At 48.3% G+C, this 27,586-nt stretch overlaps 1 protein-coding gene across 4 annotated transcripts in view; it reads right to left on the reverse strand.

Annotated features, from left to right (window-relative positions):
* LOC119159877 (uncharacterized) overlaps positions 1-27,586 on the reverse strand; it is a 90,363-nt gene that overhangs the window by 34,140 nt on the left and 28,637 nt on the right. For all 4 annotated transcript variants that reach the window (XM_075883987.1, XM_075883986.1, XM_037412693.2 and 1 more), the window contains exon 3: positions 11,439-11,576. In XM_075883987.1, the coding sequence (XP_075740102.1) occupies positions 11,439-11,576 (138 nt within the window). The remainder of the gene's footprint in view (positions 1-11,438; positions 11,577-27,586) is intronic.

The raw sequence follows: 27,586 nt of genomic DNA on the forward strand, positions 1-27,586 counted from the left end.
CTGACATTGTATCGCAGTGGTTGTTCCTGCACCCTTCTACGCATGCCCAATTTTCTCATTTTCGCCTATATATGTACACCACTCCGATAATAAATCTTTGTTGAAATGAAAGTTTGCGCTCTTTTCTGTCCTTGTTTTTTTCGCTTCCGTAGTTACGAAGTAACTACTTCTAGGTTGCGCTGTTCCTGCATTCAGTTATGTCCTACCAACTTGTCCAAGCTTTCACGCTTCATTACAAACACCCTTCGCCACGACACGTTGACGATGCCAATTTCTCTGTCTGTAAATTTACTGAACGCGACGCAGCAATTTCCGTTGATATTTCTAAAACCATCGGCAATCGCTCGGCCACCGCTATCGTGAATACTTGCGCCGATTACTTCGTTATGAGTGGTGACTTCGTGGCTGCTCTCCAAAAAGTGATGACGCCAAGGAACGGTCCCCAGCTCTATACCACGGGTAGTCATCTAGTGAAGCTGGTTGGGAGGTGCACTGCCCGAGTATTTATTTGCTCTTCGACTTTCATCGGGTTTCTCGTCGTACTGCGGGAATGCGCCATGCAGGTCATCTTGGGATTAGACTTCCTTCGATAATACGGGGCAATTACAATTCTCCAAGAATTGCTGGTGACGTTTTGACGTAACGCACATTCTCAGGATTATGAATCGCGTATGATGGCGTTGCGTGTATCCGATGATTCAGTGACTGTACCACCCCGTTCCAGTGTTTTGGTTAACTTACTAAGCGACATCAACGGAACGGCTTTTGGAGTTGTGGAAGGCAATGTGTCAGTACTCTTGTCTCGTCAAGTATGCCTTGCCCGTGGTCTCATAGAACTGACACAAGAGCCTGCGAAAGTTCTAGAAAATTTTAGTCATGAATACTAGCACTTCGTGGACATTGTGTCATCGCCTATTTCGAAGAAATCGGAGACTCGAGAGCCAACTTTTCATTCGCGCACCTCTCTTTCTGTCTTATCAATGACAAACAGTCTCTGGTTAAGCTTGATGTGATCTGCGCACTATCGACTACACAGCAAGAGATTCTTCGCTCCCTCTTGCTTTCCTTCGGTTATTGCTTTGCCACGACGTCCAAAGTCAAACAGACGCCCGTCGTGAAGCACAGAATTATAAGAGAGCCCAACGAAAGACCTATACTACAACGTGCTTATTGTGTTTCCCACAGAAAAGAAGACGCCATTCACGACCAAGTACAACAAATGCTTGCTGACGACATCATTCAGCCATCTACAAGTCCATGGGCATCACCGATTGTGTTGGTGAAAAAGATGGACGGCACATTGCGTTTCTGGGTTCATTATGGCAAACTGAATATAGTGACAAAGAAAGACATCCATCTGATTCCTCGCATCGACGACTCACTCGACCGCCTTCAAAACATTTGATATTTTTTATCCATGGATATACGCAGTGGTTATTGGCAAATGGAGGTCAATAAGCGTGACCGGGAAAAGATCGCCTTCATTACTCCTGACGTGCTCTTCAAATTCAATGTGCTTCCTTTGATCTGTGCTCCGCACCCGCGACTTTTCAACGAATGATGGACACAGTTTTGTCTGGTCTCAACGGGCAATTGTGACTTGTCTATTTAGATGACGTCGTACTTTTTAGGTGACTTTCGAGCAGCACCTTCAGCGCCTTCATGTAGTACTTGAAGCACTCTGAACAGCTGGCCTGTCGCTCAAACCCGAAAAATGCCACTATGGCTACGAGAAGCTCAAGTTTCTCGGCCATGTCGTCAACAGTGACGGGATTCACCCAGACACCGAGAAAATGCTAGCTGTGGCTGCCTCTCCAACTCCAACGAAGAAACACGACATGCGCCGTTTTCTGGGCCTTTGTGCGTATTATCGTCACGTCATTTCGAACTTTTTGTAAATAGCAGATCTCTTACACCAGCTCACGAGAGACAACGTTGCTTTCGTGTGGGCCCCGGAACAACACGGAGCTTTTTACGAGCTATGACGACGCCTCGAGAGTCCTCCAATATAGGGTAATTTCGACGAAAAAGCCGACACTGAAGTGCCTACAGAAGTAATGTCGGCCTCGGAGCTGTTTTTGTGCAATGACAAAAAGGTATCAAGCGAGTGATCGCCTACGCTAGTCGTACGTTATAATCTGCTGAAACGAACTATTCGACCACAGAAAAGGAATGTCTAGTTGTCGTGTGGGCCATAGCCAAGTTCGGACCGCCTTTGTATGGGCGACCATTCAAAGTAGTAACCAACCACAATTCTTGGTCTGGCTTGAGAGCCTTAAAGACCCCTCAGGCCGTCTCACTCGACGGAGTGTCCGCCTGCAACAATTTGACGTTACCGTGGTTTACAAGTCGGGACGCAAGCACACGGATGCTGACTGCCTATCGCGTGCCCCGGTCGAGTCGATTCTTCCTGACCAAACGAACGACGAAAGTTTCCTCATGACCAACACAGCCACCGACTTGGCTCAGAAACAGCTTGATGACACAGAGCTTTGCCCAATCATCGACTATCTCGGGAACAAGCTCGAACAGCCATCACGAACAATAGGGCACACGATTTCATCATTTTTTTCTGTGACAACGTCCTGTACAAGCGAAGTTTTCATCCCAACGCTCGAACTGCCCTACTGGTCGTACCATCTGCGATGCGAGACAACATCCTTAAGGCGTGCCATGACGAATCATTTTCCGGGCATTTAGGGTTCACGCGTTCTCTGGCTTGTATCCGCCACAAGTACTACTGGCCCAAACAGTCCCGTACCGTCATGCACTATATCAAAACCTGCCAAGACTGCCAGCATCGCAAGGCTCCACCCATGAGACCTGCTGGTTTTTTACACCCTGTGGAGCCACCCCGAGCTTCGTTTGAACAAGTTGGCATAGACCTGCTAGATTCATTTTAGGAATATTCGGGGGTTAATCGCTGGATAGTAATTGCCACGGATTCTTAAACTAGTTAATGCGAAGCACGAGCATTCCAACATGGCAGGGCAAGCAATGTCTTGGACTTTTTTATTTATGCTGACGTCCGTCGCCATGGTGCCCCGGCCGCGGTTCTAACCAACCGAGGCATGGCCTTCACCACCCAGCTGCTGGAAGAAGTGATGACACTGAACGGCACCGTACATCGCCGGACGACAGCTTACTATACACAAGCTAACGGAATAAAAGAACGGCGCACTAAGACCATCACAGACATGAGTTCCCTGTATGTCGACGTGGACCACGGGAACTGGGACAGTTTCTTCCCTTTCGTAACTTTCGCATAAAACACCGTCGTGCAAGAAACTACAGGATTTACCTCTTTCCACCTGCTTTACGGCCGCAATGTTACCACAATGTTAGACGCCATGCTTTTACCTGACGCCTTTCCAACCACCACGGAATGCTGACCAGTATGCACAGTGCGCCGAAGAGGCTCGACAACTCGCTCGCTTGCGCATTTGCTCTTGGCAACAATATGATGCTTACAGGTACAATCTGCGCCACAGAAAAGTCACAAACCACCCCGGAGATGAAGTATGGCTCTGGAGTCCCGTACGCCAACGCCACCGCTATGATAACCTCCTGCGTCGTTATTTCGGCTCTTACCGGGTTCTTCAGCGCCTCAGCGATGTCAACTACGAAGTTATCGCAGAGTCAAGCATGTGGTCCTCCCGTCGTGGTTGCCAGCCAGACAGCGTCCACGTGGCTAGGACGAAGCCGTATTACTCACGCTGAAGACTTGCTCTTGCCTTCATACATCTAAAAGCATGGGGTCGATGCTTTTGGAGAGGCAGAGTAATGAAATGGGCTTACAGTGGGTTTCTAGCTGTTCCTTGACTAGTTTTATCATTACTTGTGCGTGCAGAAAGATTTGGGCTGGAAAAAGACGACGACGAACTCGCGTTGCTCGATCGAAGCTGTTCCGCTGGTTGCTACACGGTTACTTGCACACATTTTATTACCGTGACAATAGAACGCGTTGGAAGTGGGAGGTGATGATCAAAGACCAAAGGTCATGTCCTTGAATTGGAGCAGCCTGTCTGTTATAAAGGCAATCTTTTTTATGACGACAATATTTTCCCGATCTCTCCTCGACTAATTGGCCTGCAGCCGGTTGTGACGTCCATGGAAGAAAAGTACTTCGCCTTGTGGAGACGATTCAGGACATCACCTTTCCGTGGAAAAGGGTCCATATCCTTCGTGATCTTGTTTAAGTGATGATGATCGACACATAAACGTAGGGTCCCATCTTCGTTCACTAACACCACGGGGAGGCACCCACAGACTCTATGGTGGCGGTGTAATGTCGTGGCGCATCACGTGGTTGACTTGTTTTTATTGGCCTTGAGTTCTCACGTCGAAATTCTGTTCGGGCTCTGAGGGAACAGACGGGAGTAACTTCGGCAAAGTGCGGTGCTTGGCAACAGGGATTTGTCTACTTAGCGACAACGATTGATTGATTGATAAGTGGGTTTTAACGTCCCAAAACCACCATATATTTATGAGAGACGCCTTAGTGGAGGGCTCCGGAAATTTCAACCACCTGGGGTTCTTTAACGTGCACCCAAATCTGAGCACACGAGCCTACAACATTTCCGCCTCCATCGGAAATGCAGCCGCCGCAACCGGGATTCGCATCTGCGACCTGCGGGTCACTAGCCAAGTACCTTAGCCACTAGACCACCGTGGCGGGGCGCTAACGAGGAAACGCAGTGCTTGTATTATCGGAGGAGGACTTTGATTAGTTGTCAGTGCTGGGTAAGACTGCGGTTGATGTCAAAAGGGGTATTTGCCCACGAGTCTTAGCAGACGGTTCGATTAAAACTGTGAGGTCGAAATTAGAAAACGGTGGCTCTCAGGCCTTTTTTGCCCCGCCGCAACGGTCTAGTGGCTGAGGCACTCGGTTTCCGACCCGCTGGTCGCGTTATCAAATCTCCACTGCAGCGGCTGCATTTTCGATGGAGGCGGAAATGTTGTAGGCCCGTGTGCTCAGATTTTGGTGCACGTTAAAGAACACCAGGTGGTCGAAATTTCTCGAGCCCTCCACTATGACGTCTCTTATAATCATATGGTGGTTTTGTGACGTTAAAGCCCACATATCTATCTATATATCTCGCGTTTTTCTTTGTTGATGGGGGTTTATTCGTCGCTGAAGCTTGTGAGCATGTCCTTCTTGTTCCCTTCCACGAAGCCAGGCTGCTCCGCTTGCGACGCAAATGTCGTGACTTGCCAACAAATGCTGGTCACGCCTTTTAAATGTCGTTTCTGAGCTGCCAATGCAAAATATGATGCTGTAGAGAAGCGGAACACCTACCTCCTCGTCAAGCACATTCAAGGAGGGTCGAGCCAGCTAAAGACTGAAATGATTACTGGCCTCTCTGTGCCTTTCCAACTATGACGTCAACAGGCATGAAGACGGCGGCAATGTCCCTAGCGGTGATCGCGATTCCGCCAGTGAGAGAGGCGTGGCCGTTTTTTTTTTCATTGCGATAGCTATAATATGGACACTCTCGGTTGGATTTGCCGCCGCTGGCGTCGGCGTCAGTCACCGTATACGTATACCTGCATATATATATATATTGCAACCAGTGAGGTCACGTAAAAACACAGGTTGCTATTCAAGAAGCGTTAGCCGCTACAAGCTGGTCAAGGCAGAAACCCGGCAAGCGCAAGCACAAGCCACACACGGACGTCAACGTCTTCTTTCACGCCGGCACAAAGCTGGCGCCACTGTGCTCCGGTACAACTACTCCCCGCGCAGAAAGGAGCCAACCTGGTGACCTAGAGAAATGACGCGACAAGGGGGTCATAGCACGGTTTGAGGCGTGATACGTGTACTGTTTCACGCTCATGGCAGCGTTGGTCCGAAGGTGGATCAATGGGCTCAACTTCATAGTTGACAGGGGATGTTTGTATGTTTGTCGCACCACACGGTAGGGGCCATGGTATTTCGACGAAAGCTTCGGGGAAAGACCGGGAGGGATAGATGGGATTCAGGGCCAAACCAACATTCCTGGGTTATAGTGGACACTAGACGCAGAGGCATCGTGGTCAGTTTTCTCGCACCATTGGTCTTGTGCGGTAAATGAGCGAGCGAGTCGACGACACTCTTCGGCATAAGCAGCTGCTTCGGAAACAGGCGTCGCTTCGGAAACATCAGGCCTGTAAGGGAGAATGGTGTCCATGGAGCATGATGGCTCACGTCCACACTGGAGGAAGAAACGAGAAAAGCCGGTGGTTCTTTGTGGCGCAGAGTTGCACGCGTACGTGACAAAAGGGAGCACTTAGTCCTACTTAGTGTGGTCGACAGACGCGTACATGGCAAGCATATCTCCAAGGATACGATTAAAGCGTTCTGCCATGCCATTGGTTTGAGGATGGTATGCCGAGGTTTTCCGATAGACAGTGCGACATGCCTTGAGCAGCTCGTCGATGGCGTTCGAGAGAAACACGCGTCCACGGTCACTCAGTAGTGCACGAGGTGCACCGTGTCGTAAAATGAGATGGTGAAGAAGAAAGGACGCAACGTCTTTCGCAGTGGTAGCAGGCAGCGCAGATGTTTCAGCATAGCGTGTCAAATGATCGACGACGACGATAATCCACCGATTGTCTCGAAGAGTGTTGGGTAGAGGACCATAAATATCAATTCCGATGCGGTCGAATGGCCTCGCTGGGCAGGTTAAAGGTAGCAAAGGGCCAGCAGTGCTGTGAGAAGGCGTCTTGCGGCGTTGGTACGTGGTGCATGACCGAACGTACTGGCAAACGTGCCGATACATGCCACGCCAGTAGTGTCTTAGACGAAGGCGAGAGTGAGTCTTGAATACTCCAGCGTGGCCACACTGGGGGTCATCGTGAAAGGCAGCGCAGATTTCCGAGCACGAATGACGAGGGATGACAAGGAGCCACCTACGGCCATCCGTCACGTAATTGCGGCGATACAACAAGCCTTAACGAACAGCAAAGTGTCTTGCTTGACGAAAGAGGGAGCGTGAAGTCGTTTCTGACAAACTGTGAGAGACGACGTCGAGCAAAGAATTTATCCAGGGATCCTTCCGCTGCTCGGATGGCATGTCGGTGATGCTCAACGATGACGAATCGCAGATGGAAGTTGGTAAGCAGGCAAGGTCAGGAGGCAGTGGAAAACGGGATAATGCATCGGCGTCTGAATGTCTGCCTCCTGAGCGATAAATAACATGGATGTCGTATTCCTGAAGGCGTAAAGCCCAACGAGCGAGGCGACCAGTAGGATCTTTTATGGACGCTAACCAGCATAAGGCATGGTGATCCGTGAGAACATCAAACTGGCGTCCGTAAAGGTAAGTGCGAATTTTTTCTATAGCCCAAATGATAGCCAAGCACTCCTTTTCCGTGACGGAATAGTTGGACTCTGTCTTCGTTAGGGTACGGCTGTCCTAGGCGACAACGTACTCGTCGCAGCCATTCTTGCGTTGAACGAGAATGACACCGAGGCCAACACCGCTAGCATCCGTGTGAATTTAAGTGGGTGCATTGAAATCGAAGTGGCGGAGAACTGGCGGAGACGTGAGTAGCCGGCGCAGCGCCGTGAATGCGTCATTGCAATGGGAATTTCAGCCAGAGAGGTCCGCGCTACGGGAGAGAAGCTGAGTCAGGGGGGCAATTGTAGAGGCAATTTTGCGAATGAAACGCTGAGAATAGGAACAAAAGCCTATGAAACTACGGAGCTCGTTTAGGGTAGTAGGCTTTGGGTACTCAGCAACGGCCCGCAGTTTGGCAGGGTCTGGCAATATTGCTTCTTTCGAAACAACGTGGCCGAGAATCGCGAGTTTGCGGGCGCCAAAACGGCATTTCATGAAGTTTAGTTGCTACCCGGCTGCCGTAAGGCACTGGAGAACTTGTTCCAGACGGGAAAGATCAGTTTATAAATTCGCCGAGAACACAACTATGTCGTCTAAATAACAAAGACAGATGTGTCATTTAAGTCCCCTGAGGACACTGCCTATCATTTTTTTCAAAAGTCGCAGGCGCATTGCAAAGACCAAAGGGCATTACATTAAATTCATATAAGCCGTCAGGGGTCACAAACGCTGTTTGTGGACGGTCTGGTTCGGCCCTTGGCACTTGCCAATATCCAGAGCGCAGATCCAGTGAAGAGAAAAACTCCGCACCTTGAAGGCAATCAAAGGCGTCATCAATGCGTGGCAGGTGATAAACATCCTTGCGGGTGATCTTGTTTAGTCGACAATAATCTACGCAAAACTTGATGGAGTCATTCTTTTTTCGCACGAGGACCACTGGTGAAGCCCAAGGACTATGTGAGTGTTGAATAACACCAGGTTGCAGCATCTCGTCGACGTGTTGAGCGATGACGTCACGCTCAGCGTGTGAGACGTGGTAGGGGCGCTGACGAAGTGGATTATGATGACCGGTGTCGATATGGTGAGCGACAACTGACGTGCGTCTCAAGGGAGATTGTCCGTGGTCGAAGGAGGCACGGAAACGGTCAAGTAGTTGAATGAGCTGATTGCGCTGGTCTTGCGTAAGGCCGGTGTCTACGCTGCGCAACAGGACGTCTTCGTGAGGTAGTGAGGGCGCGTTGGCAGCTCTGACAGCATCCGTGGACATCGGCATCGTATCAGAAGGGGCATCGAAAAGAAAGATGTCATTATAAGTGTCAAGACTCCCAATACATTCGCCATGCAATAAGGTAGCGGGACAAGGGAACGGATTGCACACGTACACGACACTGGAGCCATCGGCAAGTGTTATGACGGCAAACGGGACGACAAGGTTCCGGCGACGAGCGCATTATTGCGACGGCATAAAGAGGGCAGCTGAATCGGGGATGGAGTTGCACAAAAGAGAGACCATGACGACCAAAAAAGCAGAGACGACGACGTCAGCGGCGACGATCACCTTTTTGGGTCAACAAGGGAGAGCTATGAATGTCGTGCTGAAGGGAAACAAAACGAGTTGAACACAAGCGCAGTCGACAACCGCATTATTAGCGGAAAGAAAGTTCCATCCCAGGATGATTTCATGAGACGCATGCGGAAGGACGACAAGTTCAACGATGTAAAGCACTCCTTTATTCACAACACGAGCATTGCATGTGGCAGAAGGTTGGACGTGCTGCGAATTCGCGGTGCGTAAAGTAATTTCAACCAGTTGAGTCGTCACTTTGTCCAGTTTGCGGCATAACACTTCACTATTACACAAATAGCGGCACCTGTGTCGACAAGAGCAGTTGTGGCAAAACCGTCCACAAACGCGGCAATCTCGTTAGGGGGCGAAAGATGAGGCCATGTAAATTTTGTTGGTGGCGCAGCTTTTGCCTCAGCAACTGCGTCTGTTAGTTTTCCTCCTGGGCGTGGTTGGAACGGCAAAGCATGGGGGAAGGAGACCGAAGACGGGGTCAAGGAGGTCGACGTCAGCTGAAGTCTGGTGTACGTGAGCGGGAGTCATGTGCATCAGGTGTCACATGCGATTCGGATTGCCGAGGTATGTTGCCGAAATGCTGAGCATCATTAAAATAGAATCCATGGCAACGACAGTAGCACACGACATGTCCTGAAATACCGCAGTTGTAGAAGACGGGCCCGTTATCCAGAGTACGCGAAGGGTTTACAGGTGCTCCAGGTGGTGGAAAGGGCCGATTCACCGGATAAACCGAAACTGGTGACCTGTAGTAGTTTGTGGCTGGTCTGTATGAAGAAAGCGGCGGTTGGGCAGGAGGTCGGCGGACGGCTTTTCCATAAGTCAGCGGTGCAGCAACTGATATTGGGGACGCGGGCTAAGGGAGAGCCTCGGCAACTTGCGTCTGAATAGCATGGAGAAGTGAGTGGTCCAGTGCTGTGGAGGTCTCGTTGATGGTGGCCACAAGAGAGAGTTGTCGAGCAACTTCCTCCCAGATATACTGTTGAATTTGAGGCATTAACACGCTGTAATCGGGCCACTGCTTTTGCACTCCAAAGCCAAAATATCCGCTGCTTTTCGCTGCTTTTCGCTGCTCATTGAAATATTGACATAGCTGAATCATGGCCGTGACGGTCTGCAGGTCTTTGGCCACAAGCATATGAAAAGCGTTGTCATCAATGCCTTTCAATATATTCTTTATTCTGTCAGCCTCCGTCATCCTCGCATCAACTCGCCTACAGAGGCTGATCACATCCTCAATGTAGCTCGTGAAGATCTCACCATTTCGCTGAAATTGTCCCCGCAGGCCATGTTCAACGCGAAGCTTGCGCATGGCTGGACGACCGAAAAACAAGGTGACGGCCTCTTTGAAAACCGACCAGGTGGGGATGTAGGCTTGGTGGCTGGTGAACCATAGGTTGGCCAAATCTGTCAGGTAGAAGATGGCGTGAGTCAGCTTCGCAGGGTAATCCCACTTGGTAATGGCGCTGGCATGCCCGTACTCTGCCAGCCAGTCCTCGACATTTTGATCTTCAGTGCCGTTGTATACTGGGTGGATCACGCAGACGCAGTACACCAGGGCACATGACAGGCGGCAGCGTGGAAGAGGCTTGTGGGGGATCGACGCGCTCGGTCATCGCGGAATCAGATGATAGCTTACGGCTGCGGAGCTCCAGGACGTTACCCAGCACGTTTCCATCAAAAGCAACGACTGAGGTCACGTAAAAACACAGGTTATTATTCAAGAAGCGTTAGCCGCAAAAAGCTGGTACAAGCAGGAACCCGGCAAGCACGAGCCACACACGGACGTCAACGTCTGTTTTCACGCTGGCACAGAGCGTGTGCCACTGTGCTCCTGTATTATATATATATATATATATATATATATATATATATATATATATATATATATATATATATATATATATATATATATATATATATATATATATATATATATATATATATATATACCGAAAAGTGGAGGACGGGCAAAACAAAAACTTTTTATTTTTCCGAGGTTTCAGCTGGGGACCGGCCTTTATCAGGGAAAACACGATACTTGTTTCCCTCGTAAACACGTATCGTGCTTTCCCTGATCTATCCATTTCTTGCTCTACCCCATGTTATAGAGGCGGTCACCAGAACTACTAGATGTAGGCGGCCAAATAGATAGATAGATAAATAGATAGATAGATAGATAGATAGGTAATTAGATAGATAGATAGATAGATAGATAGATTATTAGATAGATCCAAAAGTGCTTGCTGTACGCAAAGTGTAGCCGCGGCGCATGTACTAAGGCCAAATATTACCTGAACGCGCTTCCCGTCGCGGCGGGCGAAGAGTGGCTACACCTAAATTATTTCTTTTACACCGTTTTCGTGACATTCAAATGAACGCATTGATGGCTAGGCCATTGCGACGTAATTCGCTTTTTTGAAGTTATATCACTTGAAACAAAATGTGATTACTTTACAAGCTGCTAAATATGCAAATGTCAAATTGATGCTTGAACACACAGGCAGTGCAGGTTAGATGCCGAGGAAAACACTCACACATATGCGCTGGGACTGATGGTCTCGCTGCTGCCTGGGCCAGTGGACTGGGTGGCGCTGGAAAACCCCACCATGTTGACTGAAGCCATGGCCGTTGGGCCTCGTCTCCTCTCGCTCTTTCCTCTTGTCACAGATGCACTGCGATACAAAAGCAAAAGCCATGCCAATAAGCATGGCAACGCAGGCAATGGACTGTTTTAGAATAGATCAGGTTACTAAGAGCCATACGCACAGGCACTTGCCCTACGATGTCACCAGCGCGCATGCAAGAATATGTGACCTTGCAATGGGTAAGCATGCTGACCGGTATTTTGTGTAAACTATGGACATTCTTGAGCCATCCTCGGCGCTACGTTGTACTGGTATTGTAGATTTCTGCGCGTGCCTTACAGGAATTCTGGTTTTCTGAAGACATCCTATTCGTACTAACTGACGGGTCCCTAACGCAAACACAACTAATGCACTCCTTGGTTTCTGTTGTGTCGTGGCGCCACCGTTGAGGGGCGCGCGCGCTGAGTGCGCCCTAGTGTGTGCTCTGTCAACAGATGTCTATAACGGCACACACATGATTGCATGCAGCCAATCACGTGTGTCCGCGTATCTGTTGTGTGTCATTCAATAAACGGCCGCTGGCCGGCTCAGTCTTTGTTGTGTTCCCGCGGGCGCCGGTCAACTCACTTCATACTGTGCGTGTCGGGGGCGCGTGCCGGCGCACGTTGCGTCTCGCGTTCAGTCGTTGGGCCCTCGACGTCGGACGCCGCTCGCCGACACAACAGAATGGCGACGAGGATGTTCTTCGCCTCGGTTCCTACCACGGCTGAAAGAACCCGTGAGGCCTAGCGCTTTTTGTGTGCAGACTCTGGCAAGCTCTCGCCTAGGCCTTCGCCCTTGGTCCGCTCCACACCACCTCTCCTGTCGGCATGGCTCTCTTCGAGCACCTTCCTGTCTTCCTCCAGCTGCCGGGGCCGCCCCCGGTTCCGTGGACTCATTGGAAAAAACATTGCCCGCAGCTTCCCTCGGGGGAACACTGAGGAGGATGCGGAGCATATAATTGGTTAACGGGGTGTTACAAAGTGCGACTTACTTGGGTCGATGGCTAAATTGGTTAACGTGGTTGTAGGAGGGGGTGTTAAATGAGTGAACACGTACACACGTATGCGAAAGGGCGGCGCTGGTCGAAGGGACGTCGATCATTGTGTTTGTGGATTCGTTGGAATTCATTTCACCGCGACCTTGGACGTCGACGCGCCGTACAAACCAACCGACGAGCGGCAACTGAGCGAGCGAGCGCCGACCTTGAGTATATATACAGCACGACGGCGCATGCACTGTCAGCTGTTGAATGTTCTCGAAGCGCGACGCCACATGCGCGTCCACTGGAGAATCAGGAGAATTGTAGATGTCGAACGCGGTGTGTAGAGGAGGAAGGGTGCACAGATGGTGGAGGAGTGAAGCGCGCTGTGTGTAGAGGAGGAAGGGATGCACAGATGGTGGAAGAGTGGGCGACGGCGCGACGGCGCATGCGCGCGCGTCAGCTGTCGAATGTTCGAGAAGCGGTGCGGATGGCGCGGATGGCGCACTACAAGGCGCGAGTATAAGATGCTTCCGCATCTAAAAATGTTTCAGGCCCACCTCGAGGCGGCTGGTGGCAGCGACTAGAACGACGCGCGTCGTGCGTCGGCGCTCGTCAGCCTGCTGGGACGAGAAGGACAGTGGAGGTATTTCGCGGCAGCCGAACAGGAAGAAGCCCGACACGAGACGAGCAATGCGGCGTCTACTCCGAGAAACGCCGCGCCAACTACGTCGGCGTCTGACCGAGATTTGGCTCCGGCCATTACACAGTATGACAGTCTCGTCAAGCAGCTCGACTGGCTTTTCGCCGCGTCCACTAATCCGCTAGTTGAACGTCACGAGTTCACTAGTCGTCAACTCCCCGGCGAGAGTTTCCTCGACTACATGACAGTCCTGAAAGATAAAGCCGTGCGATGCAAGTTTGGGCTCACGTACGCGGAACGCGTTCGTGATCAGATTATTCACAGCTCCTCCAACTTGTGGGTGAGAGAGAAGCTGCTGACATACGGCGAAGAGTTGTCCTTGGAGAAAGCGGAAGAAGTCGGTCGGACGCTCGAAGCATTGTCCTTGGCGAACCGAGCGTTTGCTCCCAGTCAACCTGAACATGTCGAAGCCATTGGGCAAGGCGCCCAATATGTCGGCGCGAAGAGAAAGAATGGCCGCGCCAGTCGGGGAGGCCGTGACGTCGCGTCACCAGGTCCGGGAGGCCAAGATGGCGACTTTCAGCTGCAGTCGTCATCGGGGTACCGTGCTCCAGTCCCAAATGAGAAGTCTCAAGGCGACTTCCAACCTCAATTGTGCGACCACTGCGGAAGCAGACGGCACCACTCAAGGTTTCGAAATTGTCTAGCCCGAAGTCAACGTTGCAATACGTGCAACGCTTGGGGACATTTCGCGTCGATGTGCCGCTAGACTGCCCCTGTAAAGCACGTCTCTTTGAGGGGAGCCGTCGACGTCGTACCGGAGCAGCAGGCCTCCACTCAGTCGAACTCAACTTCAAGCTCATCAGTGTTATCTTTGGATCGTCTTTTGTTGTCCGTGCTCACAGTTAGCACCTCATCCAGAAAAGACTTAGTCGTCCACGCTGTGGTTGATGGTGTCACCCTGCGACTACTGGTGGATACAGGAGCGTCTGTATTCTTGGTGACTGCAGAAGACTTTCAGCGTCATTTCATCTAACAGCACAGCCTGTCCAAAGCTGTAGTCGACTTGCGAAACTTCTCCAAGCAGCGCATCGGGATCCTTGGCTCCTTCCAAGCTCCAGTCAAAGTGTTGCAGCGGTCTTGCTCCGTGGTCTTCTACGTCACCGATAAGGGCACATCGCTTTTGGGCCTTGACGCCATTTAGCGACTGGGCATCCAGATTGACGGCGCGTCGTTGACGTGTCGACTCGCATCATGTGAAGTGCAGTGTCCCTCCAACGTGCCTTCAGGCTTCGAGCAGCTCTTCAGCGACGAGTTGGGTCTCGTCAAGGGTTTCATTCATCGCATTCAACGGCGGCCAGGTGTGACTCCGGTTTCATCCAAGCTGAGACGTCTCCCTCGGGCTCTTCACGATCAGGTGGCGACCGAGTTACGACGACTCAAGGACTCGGATGTCATCGAACGCGTCGACGCTTCCGAGTGGGTCTCGCCGCTCGTCGTCGTCCGCAAGAGAAATGGAAGCATCCGGCTGTGTGTAGGTCTCGGGGAACCGAATAAGGCAATTATCGTCGATGGGTATCCTTTGCCGCACGTTGAAGAGTTGTTGCAGATGTATCATGGAGCCACTTGTTTTTCTAAGCTAGACTTAGCGTCAGCTTATCACCAGCTGTTGTTTGAGGAGAGCAGTAGGGGCTTAACGACGTTCATCACGCATGATGGCTTGTTCAGGTTTAAGCGTGTCTGTTTCGGTCTGGCGTCCGCACCTGCAGTTTTTCAAAAAATGAAGTCCCAGATTTTAAAAGATTGCAAGAATGTAATTTGCTATCTGGACGATGTCCTTGTGTGGGGTACGACTCAGTCTGAGCATGACGCGAGCCTAATTGAAGTCTTGACTTGCATAGCCAACAGTGGCATGAAGTTGAATGATAAATGTCTTTTTTCCGTGAAAGAACTTAGCTTCTTGGGACAACAGATTTCAGCTAATGGCATATCACCATTAGAAAGTAAAGTAAAGGCTATAGTAAATGCCCCAGCTCCAACAGACATTAAGTCTTTACAGTCAATTTTAGGTCTGGCAGGATACTATGCCAAGTTCATTGATCACTATGCAGACCTAGTTGAACCGCTTCGTCTCATGCTCAGACAGGGCCAAAAGTTTTGCTTGTCGGAGGATGCCCAACGCAGTTTTAACCAGTTGAAAACGCGCCTGACTTGTTCGCCTGTCATTAAGGTGGTTAATCTTGAGCTACCTGTGGTGGTTACAACCGATGCATCTGACGTGGGCATCGGGGCTGTGTTACAGCAGCGGTATGGTGCTAAGCTTGAAACAGTAGCCTTTGCGTCGAGAATCTTGTCAGATACTGAAAGAAAGTACTCTGTGGGTGAACGCGAAGCGCTTGCCTGTCTATTCGCGTGTGAAAGGTGGCATATTCACCTCTGGGGTAGAAGTTTCACCCTCAGAAGCGAACATCAGGCTGTAGTTGCTTTGTTAGCCGCAGGTGATGCAGGCCGACGGCCTTTAAGAATTTCGCGGTGGTCAGCTAGACTTTTGTATTACAACTTTGACATAGAATATTGGAAGGGCTCAGAAAATGTGGTCACTGATGCCCTGTCTAGGCTGCCAATTCAGACCTGTCCAGAACTTAGCAAGGATGAAGAAATAGTGTCTTTAGTGACATCTGTAGTTGACAAAGAAACCATCCAACTTGCAACGAATGCAGATGTGACGTTGCAAAAAGTCTGTGAATGTGTACCCAAGGGCTGGCATTTTAAGAAGCATATAAACAATGAGTTAATGGCTTACTTTCATGTTAGGAATGAACTCTCTTGTGTTGACGGATTACTCATGCGTGGTGACCGTGTAGTCATTCCTAGTGTTCTGGTACCTACTTTCCTCCAATTAGCACATGAAAATCATCAAGGGATAGTACGTACTAAGCAACTTCTGCGTGAAAGGTATTGGTGGCCCCAAATGAATCGTTCTGTAGAAGAACATGTCAAGCATTGTCACATCTGTCAGCTGACAGACAAGTCGGCCAAGCCGCGTGTAGCCCCGTTGCAGCCCGTTGAATGACCTGAAGGGCCGTGGCAAAAGTTGGGTATGGACATTGTCGGCCCGTTAAATGTATCTTTTCCCAGGTATCTTGTTACCTTAGTCGACTACTAATAAATGGCCTGAGGTTCTTGGCGCGAATTCTATCTCCACAGAGGATGTCATTAAGCTGTTGGAATCGTCGTTTAGCCGGGAAGGGCTACCAGAGTTCTTAGTAACTGAAAATGGTCCACAATTTGTCTCTGTACAATTTCAGGAATATCTAAAGGAACAGGGCATCCGTCATATATTTTCGTCCAATTATTACCCCCAGGCCAACAGTCAAACAGAACGCTTTAACAGGGTTCTTAAGGAACATTTGCAGGCAGCCAGACTTGAAGGTAAAAATGCCTCGAGGAGCATCACACAATTTTTGAGTTTGTATAGGGTCACACCACATGCGGTGACCGGCCTGTCTGCAGCTTTTTTGCTGCACGGTCGACAACCTCGTTCCAAAGTAGGAATTAGCAACTTTAGGATTCGTCCTAAAGTATCGAAGTAGCCCAATGAGTTGCCTCATGTCCGGAATCAGGTTGCAGCGAAACAGAATAAGAGCAAAGAGTATTTTGACAAAAGGAAAGGTGCGCAGCAAACCCGCATAAAGGTCGGCGATTTGGTTAAGATAAGACTCCATAGGAAATGCTTTTTCAAGTATAATGGGCCTTTTACAGTGAAAGCTCAGGTTGCGCCGTCCACTTTTCTCCTCAGTGACGGAAAAGTGTGGAATGCATCCAAGTTAACAGTATTTCCTAGGGATTCTTTCCAGAATGCCGCCCTTTCTACTACACCCAAAGACCTTGTTTACTCTTATTCCAGTTTAGATCTTTGTGGCAGTCAGTCCCCTGGTGCACCTACGTTGCAGGGCTCCACCCCCAGTTTTCAGGCAGACTCTGATTCGTCAGAGATCTCTTATAGTGAAGGGTCTGAATCAGTTGTTCCCCAAGGAACGTTGGGAAGTCAGTAGGACCCGGTGCGGGTACCTTTTTCAAGTAATCCACTAAATCTCAACCCTGGGGAAAGGTAAAGTGAAAGGGCTACAAGGGTTTCAAAGACGACCGAACCTGGTCGCACTCCAACAAGTTCTACTGAGACTTCTATGTGCCCGCGCCGTCAGACAAAACGACCCGACTGGCTCAAAGATTTTGTCACTTAAGGTCAAAAGAGTTCTTCCTTATTGCGGTGGCAAGTGGGCCCAGCCACGACATCGTAGGAGACTTTCAGTTCTGTGTATTTTTGCAGTGTATTTCGTTTCACAAGATGTGTGACGTATCTGTTGTATTAGGCCACTTGTGCCTGTGCGCGAACTGTACTTCTCCCCGCCGCTCGTGTGGCGTGAACATTCCTTAGTGGAGATCCTGGGACTTTCTCTAGTGTTACCCTGTAATAATGCTCATTTTGTCGACGGGGAGGATGATGTTGCGTCGTGGCGCCACCTGTGAGTGGCGCGCGCACTGAGTGCGCCCTGGTGTGAGCTCTGTCGACAGATGTCGTCTGTAACGGCACACACGTGATTGCATGCAGCCAATCACGTGTGTCCGCGTGTCCGTTGTGTGTCGTTCAATAAACGGCCGCTGGCCGGCTCAGTCTTTGTTGGGTTCCCGCGGGCTCTGGTTAACTCACTTCATACTGTGCGTGTCGGGGGCGCGTGCCGGTGCACGTTGTGTCTCCCGTTCAGTCGTCGGGCCCTCGACGTCGGACGCCGCTCGCCGACACAACAGTTTCATTGTTTCGAATCATCATATGAGTTATTTTTACAACGGGAATCCCAATTCGTTGGGGCACAGGCTTTTGGGCTCTTGGAGCCAAAATACTGCGACGGCAGCATCGATGATTTTTTATGCCGCGCTCTACGTAGAAGATGCAAATTCCATATTCGTAGCTTACGCGAAATTGGGAATATCTGCGTTTCTACTTGTGATTATCACTGGACAAGCTAGTGCGCAGATTGATGTGCTGAACCGCCATAATCTGTGTGTTTGTGCAGCATGGTGAGATGCACTGCAATAAATACACAACCTGCAGGGAGCCTCACCAACAAGTGTGGAAGCTTCTTCGGCTCTCACGCTACAAGCATGCTAATGTAAGCGGTAAGTAGCCTGTACTTGCGATGCGTATAGAACAACAAGCAGAGCGTACCTTTGACAGCAGTGCGAGAGAAGGCGATTAGAAGTGGTTCCGTCGTGGAGCCCTGTAGCTGAGAAGACAGTCTCTACGCACATCAGGGCCTGGCGGCAGGCGATTGCTAAGCGCGGAACCCTGTCCCGTGATGCACGCGACCGCGTGGCGAGTTTTCTTCTTCTACCTTTGCTTCAACTTCATAGAGGGAGAACAGCTGCTTGTTCTTCAATAAATTACACCTACCCACTACGGGTGATAGGCTGAGAAGCCGTCGTTTCAAGAGAAACTTCGCTATAATTTAACCATATGACGGAACTGCCATTTTCGATTGGCATTGACATGTCATGTAACGAGCCCGGTAGCTGGATCTCCTTAAGAGAATCGTGAAAATTTTTAAATAGCAGAAAGATAGACGTCAGACTCTGTCCAGGCGGTGCTGAGAGAAACGCCGCCACCAGTGCCCACATTGCCGCACTGGCCGTTACTCCATGGGTAGTGCAAAGCGAGCCAACCACAAGAGAACGTCGATACTCCTTTCTTATTTGTTGGTGTTCAGGCGCAGTTTCCAGAAAATAAAGAGCCTGGCAAGCTTCTTTCGTCAATCCAACCTCGCTTCAGAAAAGTAGGAAGCTCATCGAAGCGAACTGTGATGTGTCTGTCGTTTCGGATTACTGTAATTGGTAATTTAGGTGAGAGAGAGCGTCGCGCGACGTCGTGTTTGAGGCAAGCACCTCGACGTGCGTTCTGTAATGCCTAAATACATAAATGTGGGCATACAGTTGTTGCCGAAGCAATATAGTGCGTACAATAGCAATGCACCTAACGATCAGGGGTGCAATGCTCGTTTTATCGGGCACGAATTGCACAGGTGATTTTCCTTTTGCAGTTGCACTCTTCATTCATCTCTGGCTACCTGTCCATTGAACTGTTTTAATTCGCATCCTAGAATCTTCTGTTCAAGGTTGTCTTGCATTTGTATATACTGTTAATGAGAATCCATGCATTCCCTATTTCTCAGTGTACACAGTAAAAATATTTACACCCAAAAGAGTGTAAAAAGGGTGATTTTACGGGAAAGCACCCTTTGCAACACTCTTTAACACGCATAAATGGTCGATTGAAAAAAAAGCACCCCTTTATTTAGGTGCTTTCCTCGATAGCACCCTAAAATAGGCTCTAAGGGTGCTTTTGTGCCTGAGAAGGGTGTAGGTGACGATTCATCAGATGGAATATGCAGCAAAAGAAGAACACATATTTATAAAATTTGGAATTTTACGTATCAAAAGCCTCGATATGATGATGAGGGTCGTCTTAGTGGAAAGCTCCAGAGATTTTGACCATTTAGTGTTCTTCAATGAGCGCTGATATCGCACAGTGCACAGGCTTCTACCTTTTTGCCTCCGTCCTAATTCGACTGCCACGGCCAGCATCGAACCCGCGACCTTCGGATTGGCGGCCGAGCAGCGTAGCTAATTGATTGATATGTGGGGTTTAACGTCCCAAAACCACTATATGATTATGAGAGACGCCGTAGTGGAGGGCTCCGGAAATTTAGACCACCTGGGGTTCTTTAACGTGCACCCAAATCTGAGCACACGGGCCTACAACATTTCCGCCTCCATCGGAAATGCAGCCGCCGCAGCCGGGATTCGAACCCGCGCCCTGCGGGTCAGCAGCCGAGTACCTTAGCCACTAGACCACCGCGGCGGGGCGAGCAGCGTAGCTACTGCACGAATATGTGGACCTTGCATTAAATGACGGCCTAATTCACTTAGAATGTGTGAAGGTGCTTTCCGAATACAGCAGAATGCCAGCAGAAGCAAATGGCGTTTCATCTATAATGGCAATTACCTGCAATCCATGTTACGAAAGCTTTCCTTAGCGTTGGTTATAAGCTACATGTTTGCTATGGATTATATACACACACATAATGTTCACCCGAGTGTGGGTGTGGGTGCGTGAGCCTGCGCATGTGTTCGTGTGTAAGCGTGATTGTGTGTACACCCATGCATGTGTGCGTGCGCGTGTATGTGCGAGTCCGTGCTTGTGTTAAGCGTGCCCGTGCACATGTGTACGCCCATGCATGCGTGCGTTTACGGTGGCGTGTATGTGGGGCCGTATGTGTGTATACGTGTATGTGTGTGCGCCTGTGAATAAGTATGCGTGTGTATCAGCCCGTGCGCCCTGGAATTTCGTGTGTGTGTGTGTGTGTGCGCGGGGGGGGGGCACTGCTTCTTAGTGTTTAAGGTCCCGCACCTGTTCAGACTGGGAGTCTATATGGGAGGTAGCTTAAGGAATGGTGGTGGTTAACGCACTGTACAAGGACTATTAAGTGCATGAAAAACAGCTGCACATTCTCGTACCTCATCATTGCTTACGAACTTGCTGTGGTAGCTGATTAGGTATGCTGAGGTGCTTCTACGCTCAAAAACGTGGGTTATGACCAATCCACACGAAAAGCTGTTACTGCACTTATGCACAACCATCGTTTATATTAACAACATTTTAACAAGGACGTGCCCTGTCTTTGCTACAGCTGTTTAGCTAGCTCATTGGGCAACCATATGGAATTATGTGCTGATCATGTGGTCAGCAAGAAGTTTATTATAACATCCTCGGCACGTTTCGTGGTGCGTGACAAGCCTTCTAAACATCCGCGACTGTGGATCAATTTGTTCCAGCTTCGGCTACCCATTCAGTGTTTGCGGCACCATATACGTAATTGCCAGACACGGACAATGCGAAAAGAAATTCTTTTGAAAAAAGGTGTAGAGATGCTCTCCTGCTAATGCCACCGAGGATAAAATGATTATAGTTTCTGGCCATTCCAGGGTGCACTTTGTTTTCCGCAAGTTTTGCTACACTATTTTTCGCCCACTGCAGTCGCATTCCGTGAAAACACTCAAAGAACCCGAGGCTGGGAAATAACATGCGCTGCTGTGCGTCTGGGTGGAAGGATAGTTGCCGTTTACAAGGAGTCATTCTTGAAGCGCAACTGGATTGCCTTCCGTGTCGAACCGCCACCCGCCGTATGCGCCATAGCGTTCGCCTTTCGGCGCCCTCTTGGCGGGTTTTCCGCTCCCCCCCCCCCCCCCCCCCCCGTCACTCGGGCCAGCGTTGCCCCACAACGGCGGTGTAGATAAGCGAATAGTTGCGTCACCGAACACCTGCGTCGACACCTGCGGCGCCGCCGCCAGTGCCTCCTCCTTCTCTCTGTCAACGTTGCTCTCTCTGTCTCATCCGTCTTTCACATGCGTTGCGTTGGTCTGGGGTCTTGGTCGCTGTGTGAGTTCTAGCGAACAGGCGCATCTTCAATGGTGGTCACGCATGACACCGTGTTCGAAGTGACGCTCGGATTAAGGAATATTCATGGAGCGGCGGACATGGACAACGTGTGCCTGTTAACGGTGAGTGTACTGTTTTTGTAGGTAGCAATCATACAGCCCTAGCTGGGCGCCTGCAGCAGCTCTGCCGAAGTAGGCTGCCAGCCATTTACAACAGCATGCGTTCGCGGGCCTTTTGCAGATGCCCGATTAAACGTGTCACTTAACAAGTTCACACTGCTATGCGCGATGTTGTGTAAGTGCCTGCATCACTCATACAGTGAGTGATGTGATCACTTAACAAGGGCGCGATTAGTTGCTGATCGCACATTGTCTCTACGCTGCTCAAAGTGATTGATATTGTTTCAAGATGCGCTTTAGGCTACATCGTAATAACATTTCAATTAATACTCAAATGTGCAACGTGCTTCTGTAGGTGTAAGCGTAAAAAAAGAAAGAAAAAAAAATATAATATACAGAGGCGCACTGTACGAAATGGCTTTTTTTTTTTCTTAAAGAGGGTATCGTTTGAGGTGCTGATATGGCACGATGCTCCCAGCACGTGCGCCTCGGTCTTTTAAGCTATTTAGGACACGCGTCATCAGCGACAGGGAAAGATCTAGCGACTTCCAAAGGCGCGTTGTTGTGGCCATCGCCGTGCGTTGTTTTCTCTCATTTGCGTTTGCCGTTTTCGTGCTTTGCTTTCATCTGCGATAACGTTCGGCGTTATAACAGAATCGAGAGATTATACGTGACTGTGGAAGCTATGTGCGGTAGCTCTAGCATAAGCCATGGCTGCTGCAACGTAGACTGCGTCCGCGCGCGTTGGTGTCGTTCGAGCACTTGTGCTTGCTTGATTGTGTTTAACTGAGTATTTAGGCACGGGTTACGTTTGTAAATCCCGTGGTCAATAGTCGCTAATAGCGTGCCCCTGATTGCCATAAGAGGATAGGCTTGGTTGTCGAAATATGCGAGACGCTTTTTCTGAAAGCAAGCTTTGAAGAATTGTTTTTAAAAAATACTTTCATACGTGCTAGGCATTGCCTATTGCAGGCCCGCAACTCTTTAAAAACTGGACGAGCTATCACATATTTCATTAAATTGCAATGAATAAAGATGATTGAATTATAGATGACGAATTTTCGTGCTGGATTAGGTGCACAGAATACCTGTTCGCAGGCCTACGTCTAGAAAGCAGGCGAATAGGAAGCACAGCGTCAAATTCGGATTTGGTGCCATGGACGGAGCTTCTTGTGAGGGTAGAAAGAACGAGAAAATTGTTCATTTTTGATGCCCTTATAGAGGCAGTCAGAATCGCACTGATTGCTGAATTGTCACAATTCCTCATTGTTAGAGGCGTGATTAAAGTCAGTAAATCTTTTACTTTTTTTGCAGACCTCTTCGCTAATGCCACGCCCAAAATCATTTGTTCTAATGTAAAAGAGAAAGCAGAGATGACTTCACTGTTTGTACATGAAGAGGTAAGTTTCTTGTGCGTTTTAAATATTGCTACATGTTTTGAATGTTGTGCTTTAAGAATTGTTTTTCACACTGGCTCATTACCCTATAAGAAATTTGAGTCTTAGGTGAGTTCAGGCTTTCGTAAGTGCCATTTTTGAGCTGTAGTCTTACACTTCACTTCAATTCGGGAATTGGCTGTATGCTGTAAAACTAGCTTATCTTTATCATACGAAATTATTGGAATGTATGGGTTGTATGCTTCGAGTTCAGTGTAATTTCAATTACACGCCATTTCAAAGGATGCACACTACACATTCTTCATATATGGTGCTGCCGGAAAAGCACGAACATCAGTTTATGAGAAATCATATTTGCTCTTATACAGGACGAGAGGGTGCCGCTGACGCCCTGCGTAGTCTACCCCAACCACAGCCTATAGGGGAGACCCACGCCTATAGGGGAGGCGCTGCGGAGCGTGGCGCTGTCAGTCAATGCGGGGAGAAAACTGGTTACTCGAGTCTTCGCCCCTCCGCTGTCCCATTCAACCTGCCTTGAAAACGCGTTTCTTTGCTCGCGCGCTGCACGCGTTCTGCACGTGTTTTTGAGAGTTTCGCGTCGCGTGCGGTGCGCTCTGTCCGCATTTATTAGGATGCCGCAATTGAGGATTTTTTTTTTTCGTGGCAGCAATTTTGTAAAAGGGCAGCGAAGCAAGTTGTAGCAGACGACGCCGTCCTCGTCAGAGCGAAGTGCGTTTCGCAAGTGAAAGACGACGCTGTTTACGACGTTAGATGTGAATAAAACTTTCTGTACGTTCATTATTATATACTTGTTTTGTTTGGTTTACTCTGGGTACTATGCACTATGTTTGTTCCTGGATGGATGGGTAAGGCCGCTTCTCGTGCTTTAGGTTAAGCGGTTCTTGCGCTGTGACTGGTCTTAGTTGGGATACCTTAATTTACTAGCACCTACCCAAGTTATCGTGCGGTGTATACACAACACTTCAAAAATAAATGGTCTATTTGGGGCTTCTTTCCGACCCACAACAATAATTGACACCTATCTCGCGTGTCTTTCCTTGCATTATCACCGTTCTCATCGCGGGTACTTTGAGTTTACGAACAGCGTGCGTACCATCGTGATGAGCACCCAGCTTTCAGAGAAACTTTTTTGTGTGTGTCTAATCTGCAGGAGAAGAGCGCATTGCTATAAAGGTATTTTATCTTGGTCACGTATCAAAAATGCACCGTGTTGTTCGGGCTGCCCCTGCACACTCAGTAACCACTAGTTCACTGTATCTGCCAACGGACGTGCAACAATGGCTAATGCATTTTTTTCTTTTTTTCATAGTTGCCCAAGCTTTTGGCAACCACACACTTCCGTCGGCGCTACGTAGATTTAAATATATATATAACAACACATTACCAATACCACATGTGCACACAGCTTCAAGTACTACGTCCCCAACAATATCGAATAATAGTAGCAGCATAAAATATTTATTCACTATTTTTTAACAGTGCTCTAAAGACGGGCGTTGAAAAATCTATACTTTTAAGATGGGGACGTGCATCTCCCAGTAACTCGATAGATTAGGGAAACGGTGACGCTGGAATTACCACATGTAATTTTGAATGTATTGTGCGCGTGCTAATGTTTATGAAAAAAAAATTGTTTACATACTTTTTTCGGCGCATTGCTTTAATCCATTTCTGTCGTCTGCTTGTTTCGTACCATCGGTTTGGGAATCGGTAGAATTTCACTGGTGGAGTCGACCTCTTCGTGTTTGCATGGTTATTGTGACAGTTGACGACGCAGCGATGTCACCCCCTTTTCTGTTGGGGTGACATCGCGGAACGACGGACGTTTCACGTGCAGCGCGTGCTTCGCAAATGCGTGGAAGCCAAAGGGAGCGGAAGGGTCGGAAGACTCTATTGTTGTGCGCTTTTTCTGGCAGGGGAAAGGCAAGCGCTGGCGTCGCCGGGCAAACTTGAGCGGGTCTCCCCTATAGCATGCCTAGTTCCTGGACCTCCACGTGGATGACCGAAAAATCTTCCGTGTCGGTAATGACGAAGAAGGTGTGACAGCACTGATGAGCAGATTTTTTTAAATTTCCAACATTGTCTACTGCCGCAAGGCCTTTAACAACCACCTTGATAGAGCGGCTTTTTCTCGGCGTGAGTTTGGAGTTTATCAAAGAAGTTGTTCAGGCAGTACGACGCTGAAAATTTTAGTGTCACAATGCCTGAACTTTTTCTAGTGTGGTCATGGTAGATGAATAAATATTGTTATTTGTATAAGTTATTTTGCTTAATTATAGCTGGACCATTCCATGCCAAACCTCCCAGCCACTTTGGCAGCCATCTGAAATGTATTTGAAAAAAAATGTGCTGACTTACTGCGTTGAAAACAGTGAACTGCTAGAATATTTCAGCGAGAAAAAAGTTTTGTTCATGTGGCTGGCTTCTAATCTCCTTGGCAAAATGCCGTCTGGGTGCTGTTTGTGGGAAATGTCATTTTAAAACTAACGCTTATTTTTTCTAAAGCAAATTCGGTCTACATGTTAAGTAAATGTGCTTGAGTAAGGTATTTGAAGCTCAATAATATTAGTGCAATTTTTTTGCCACATTCGCTTCCAAGAATCAAGCCAAAATGTGTTATGTTTGCATTTTGTTGCAGTATTGCACTTTGTATGAATATCTGTGTAGTGAGTACTTACTCCACAGAAAGTATATTTTGAGGAAAAAATATCTTTAGACCTCTCAAGCTGCTGAAATATACGAGAAAATATCACGAATGTCACAAAATCGTGATTTTTGTCCGTATTGAGATACAATTTGCTCCATGTTGTGATACAATGAAAACTCATCATTATACCTAAATTTTAAGAAAATTAAAATCTTTTTAAAATAAAAATCTTATCACAGAAAGGACAGCAAAGATTGCTGTCAACTGAATTTTATTGAAGGTGCTACGAGCGTTCTTATACTGAGCACAACAACAGGGCTCATCTGCAACAACACGTGTGTGACCATGACAAAATACTTTTAACCGAGAAAGGAATACTCTCTTTCAGAAAAGATAAGTGAAGGTGTACTGATGCATTAATCCTTGGCCTTCCTGATAAAAAGTTCTAAAATCTCTTATATTTTCTTCTTGCTTTTTTTCAAAAACCGTGTTTTATGAAACCTAGGACTGCACTTACTTTCTTTGCGGTGTCCGGCCATGAGACTACTATAGCCCTTCTTAACATTTAAAGCATGCTGTCTTGCTCGATCATTAAAGCATTGCCCAGTTTGACCTATGTTTATTTTTCCACATGTTAGCGGTGTCTCATACACATTAGATTGGCATTCAGTAAACCTATTCTAGTGACGAATGGTACAAGATTGACTATTCCTGTTGCTGTAAGTACATGCACTTTTGAAAGCTTGCAAGGGGTGGAAAGCAACAATATCATGTCTGCTGGCTCTTTTCTTAAAATTGTGAGACACCTTATGTACGTAGTACCGTGTAACATGCAAAGGTCATTGGTCATTCTGTTTTCCTTTTGGTCCTGTTTCTTTTAACTTTACTTTCTGCAGGAGGGTTTCGCAAATGAGTGCGATGATGCTGTTGGGGTATTGGCTGGTGCTATCAGCCCAGGAGTGCTAAGAATGTTCTGCCTTTTGATAGTGGGCATTCAAAACTAGTAAAAAGAGGAATTGACACCACATGTATTCAGGCCACCCTTCAGAAGTCATGTTAGTACAAGGGTGAGGTCAAGCTTAAAAACCCGATTCAAAGACAAAAAGATGCTGGATATCCTAACAGAATCATCACACTCGTTTGTGAAACGCTCCTGCAGAAAGTAAAGTTAAAGAAGACAGGACCAACAAAAAAACAGAATGACCAAAACCTTTCCATGTTATACCACATAACGTGTCTCACAATTAAAAAAATAGCCAGAAGATATGATATTAACGTGTTGTTTTTCACCCCTTGCAAGCTTTCAAAAGTGTGTGTACTAAACAGCAACAGGAATAGTCAATCTTGCACCATTCATCACGAGAATAGGTTTACTTAATGCCAATTTAAAGTTTGTAGAAGTATTTTTTATCAGGAAGACCAATGATCGGTGCATCACTGCACGTTTACTTATCCTTTCCGAGTGGGAGCATTCTTTTCTCAGTTAAGATTATTTTGTAGTGGTCACACGTGTCATCGCGCATGAGCACTGTTCTTGTACTCCGTATAAAGGCGCTCGTAGCACATTCATTAAATTCAGTTGACAGTGGGTGCTCTTTCCTGTCCTTTCTTTCTCTTCCTGAAGTTGTCGCGCTGTGACTAGCACACAACCACGATGAACCAACTCGCCCAAATTAAACTCTTGTTTCTTAACACGTAGACCGAGTTTCATATAGAAAGAAATAGCGGTGCTTTTACAATAAAATTTTTCACATA

The sequence above is a fragment of the Rhipicephalus microplus genome, unplaced genomic scaffold, assembly GCF_043290135.1.
Source record: "Rhipicephalus microplus isolate Deutch F79 unplaced genomic scaffold, USDA_Rmic scaffold_23, whole genome shotgun sequence".
Taxonomy (NCBI): Eukaryota; Metazoa; Arthropoda; class Arachnida; order Ixodida; family Ixodidae; genus Rhipicephalus; species Rhipicephalus microplus.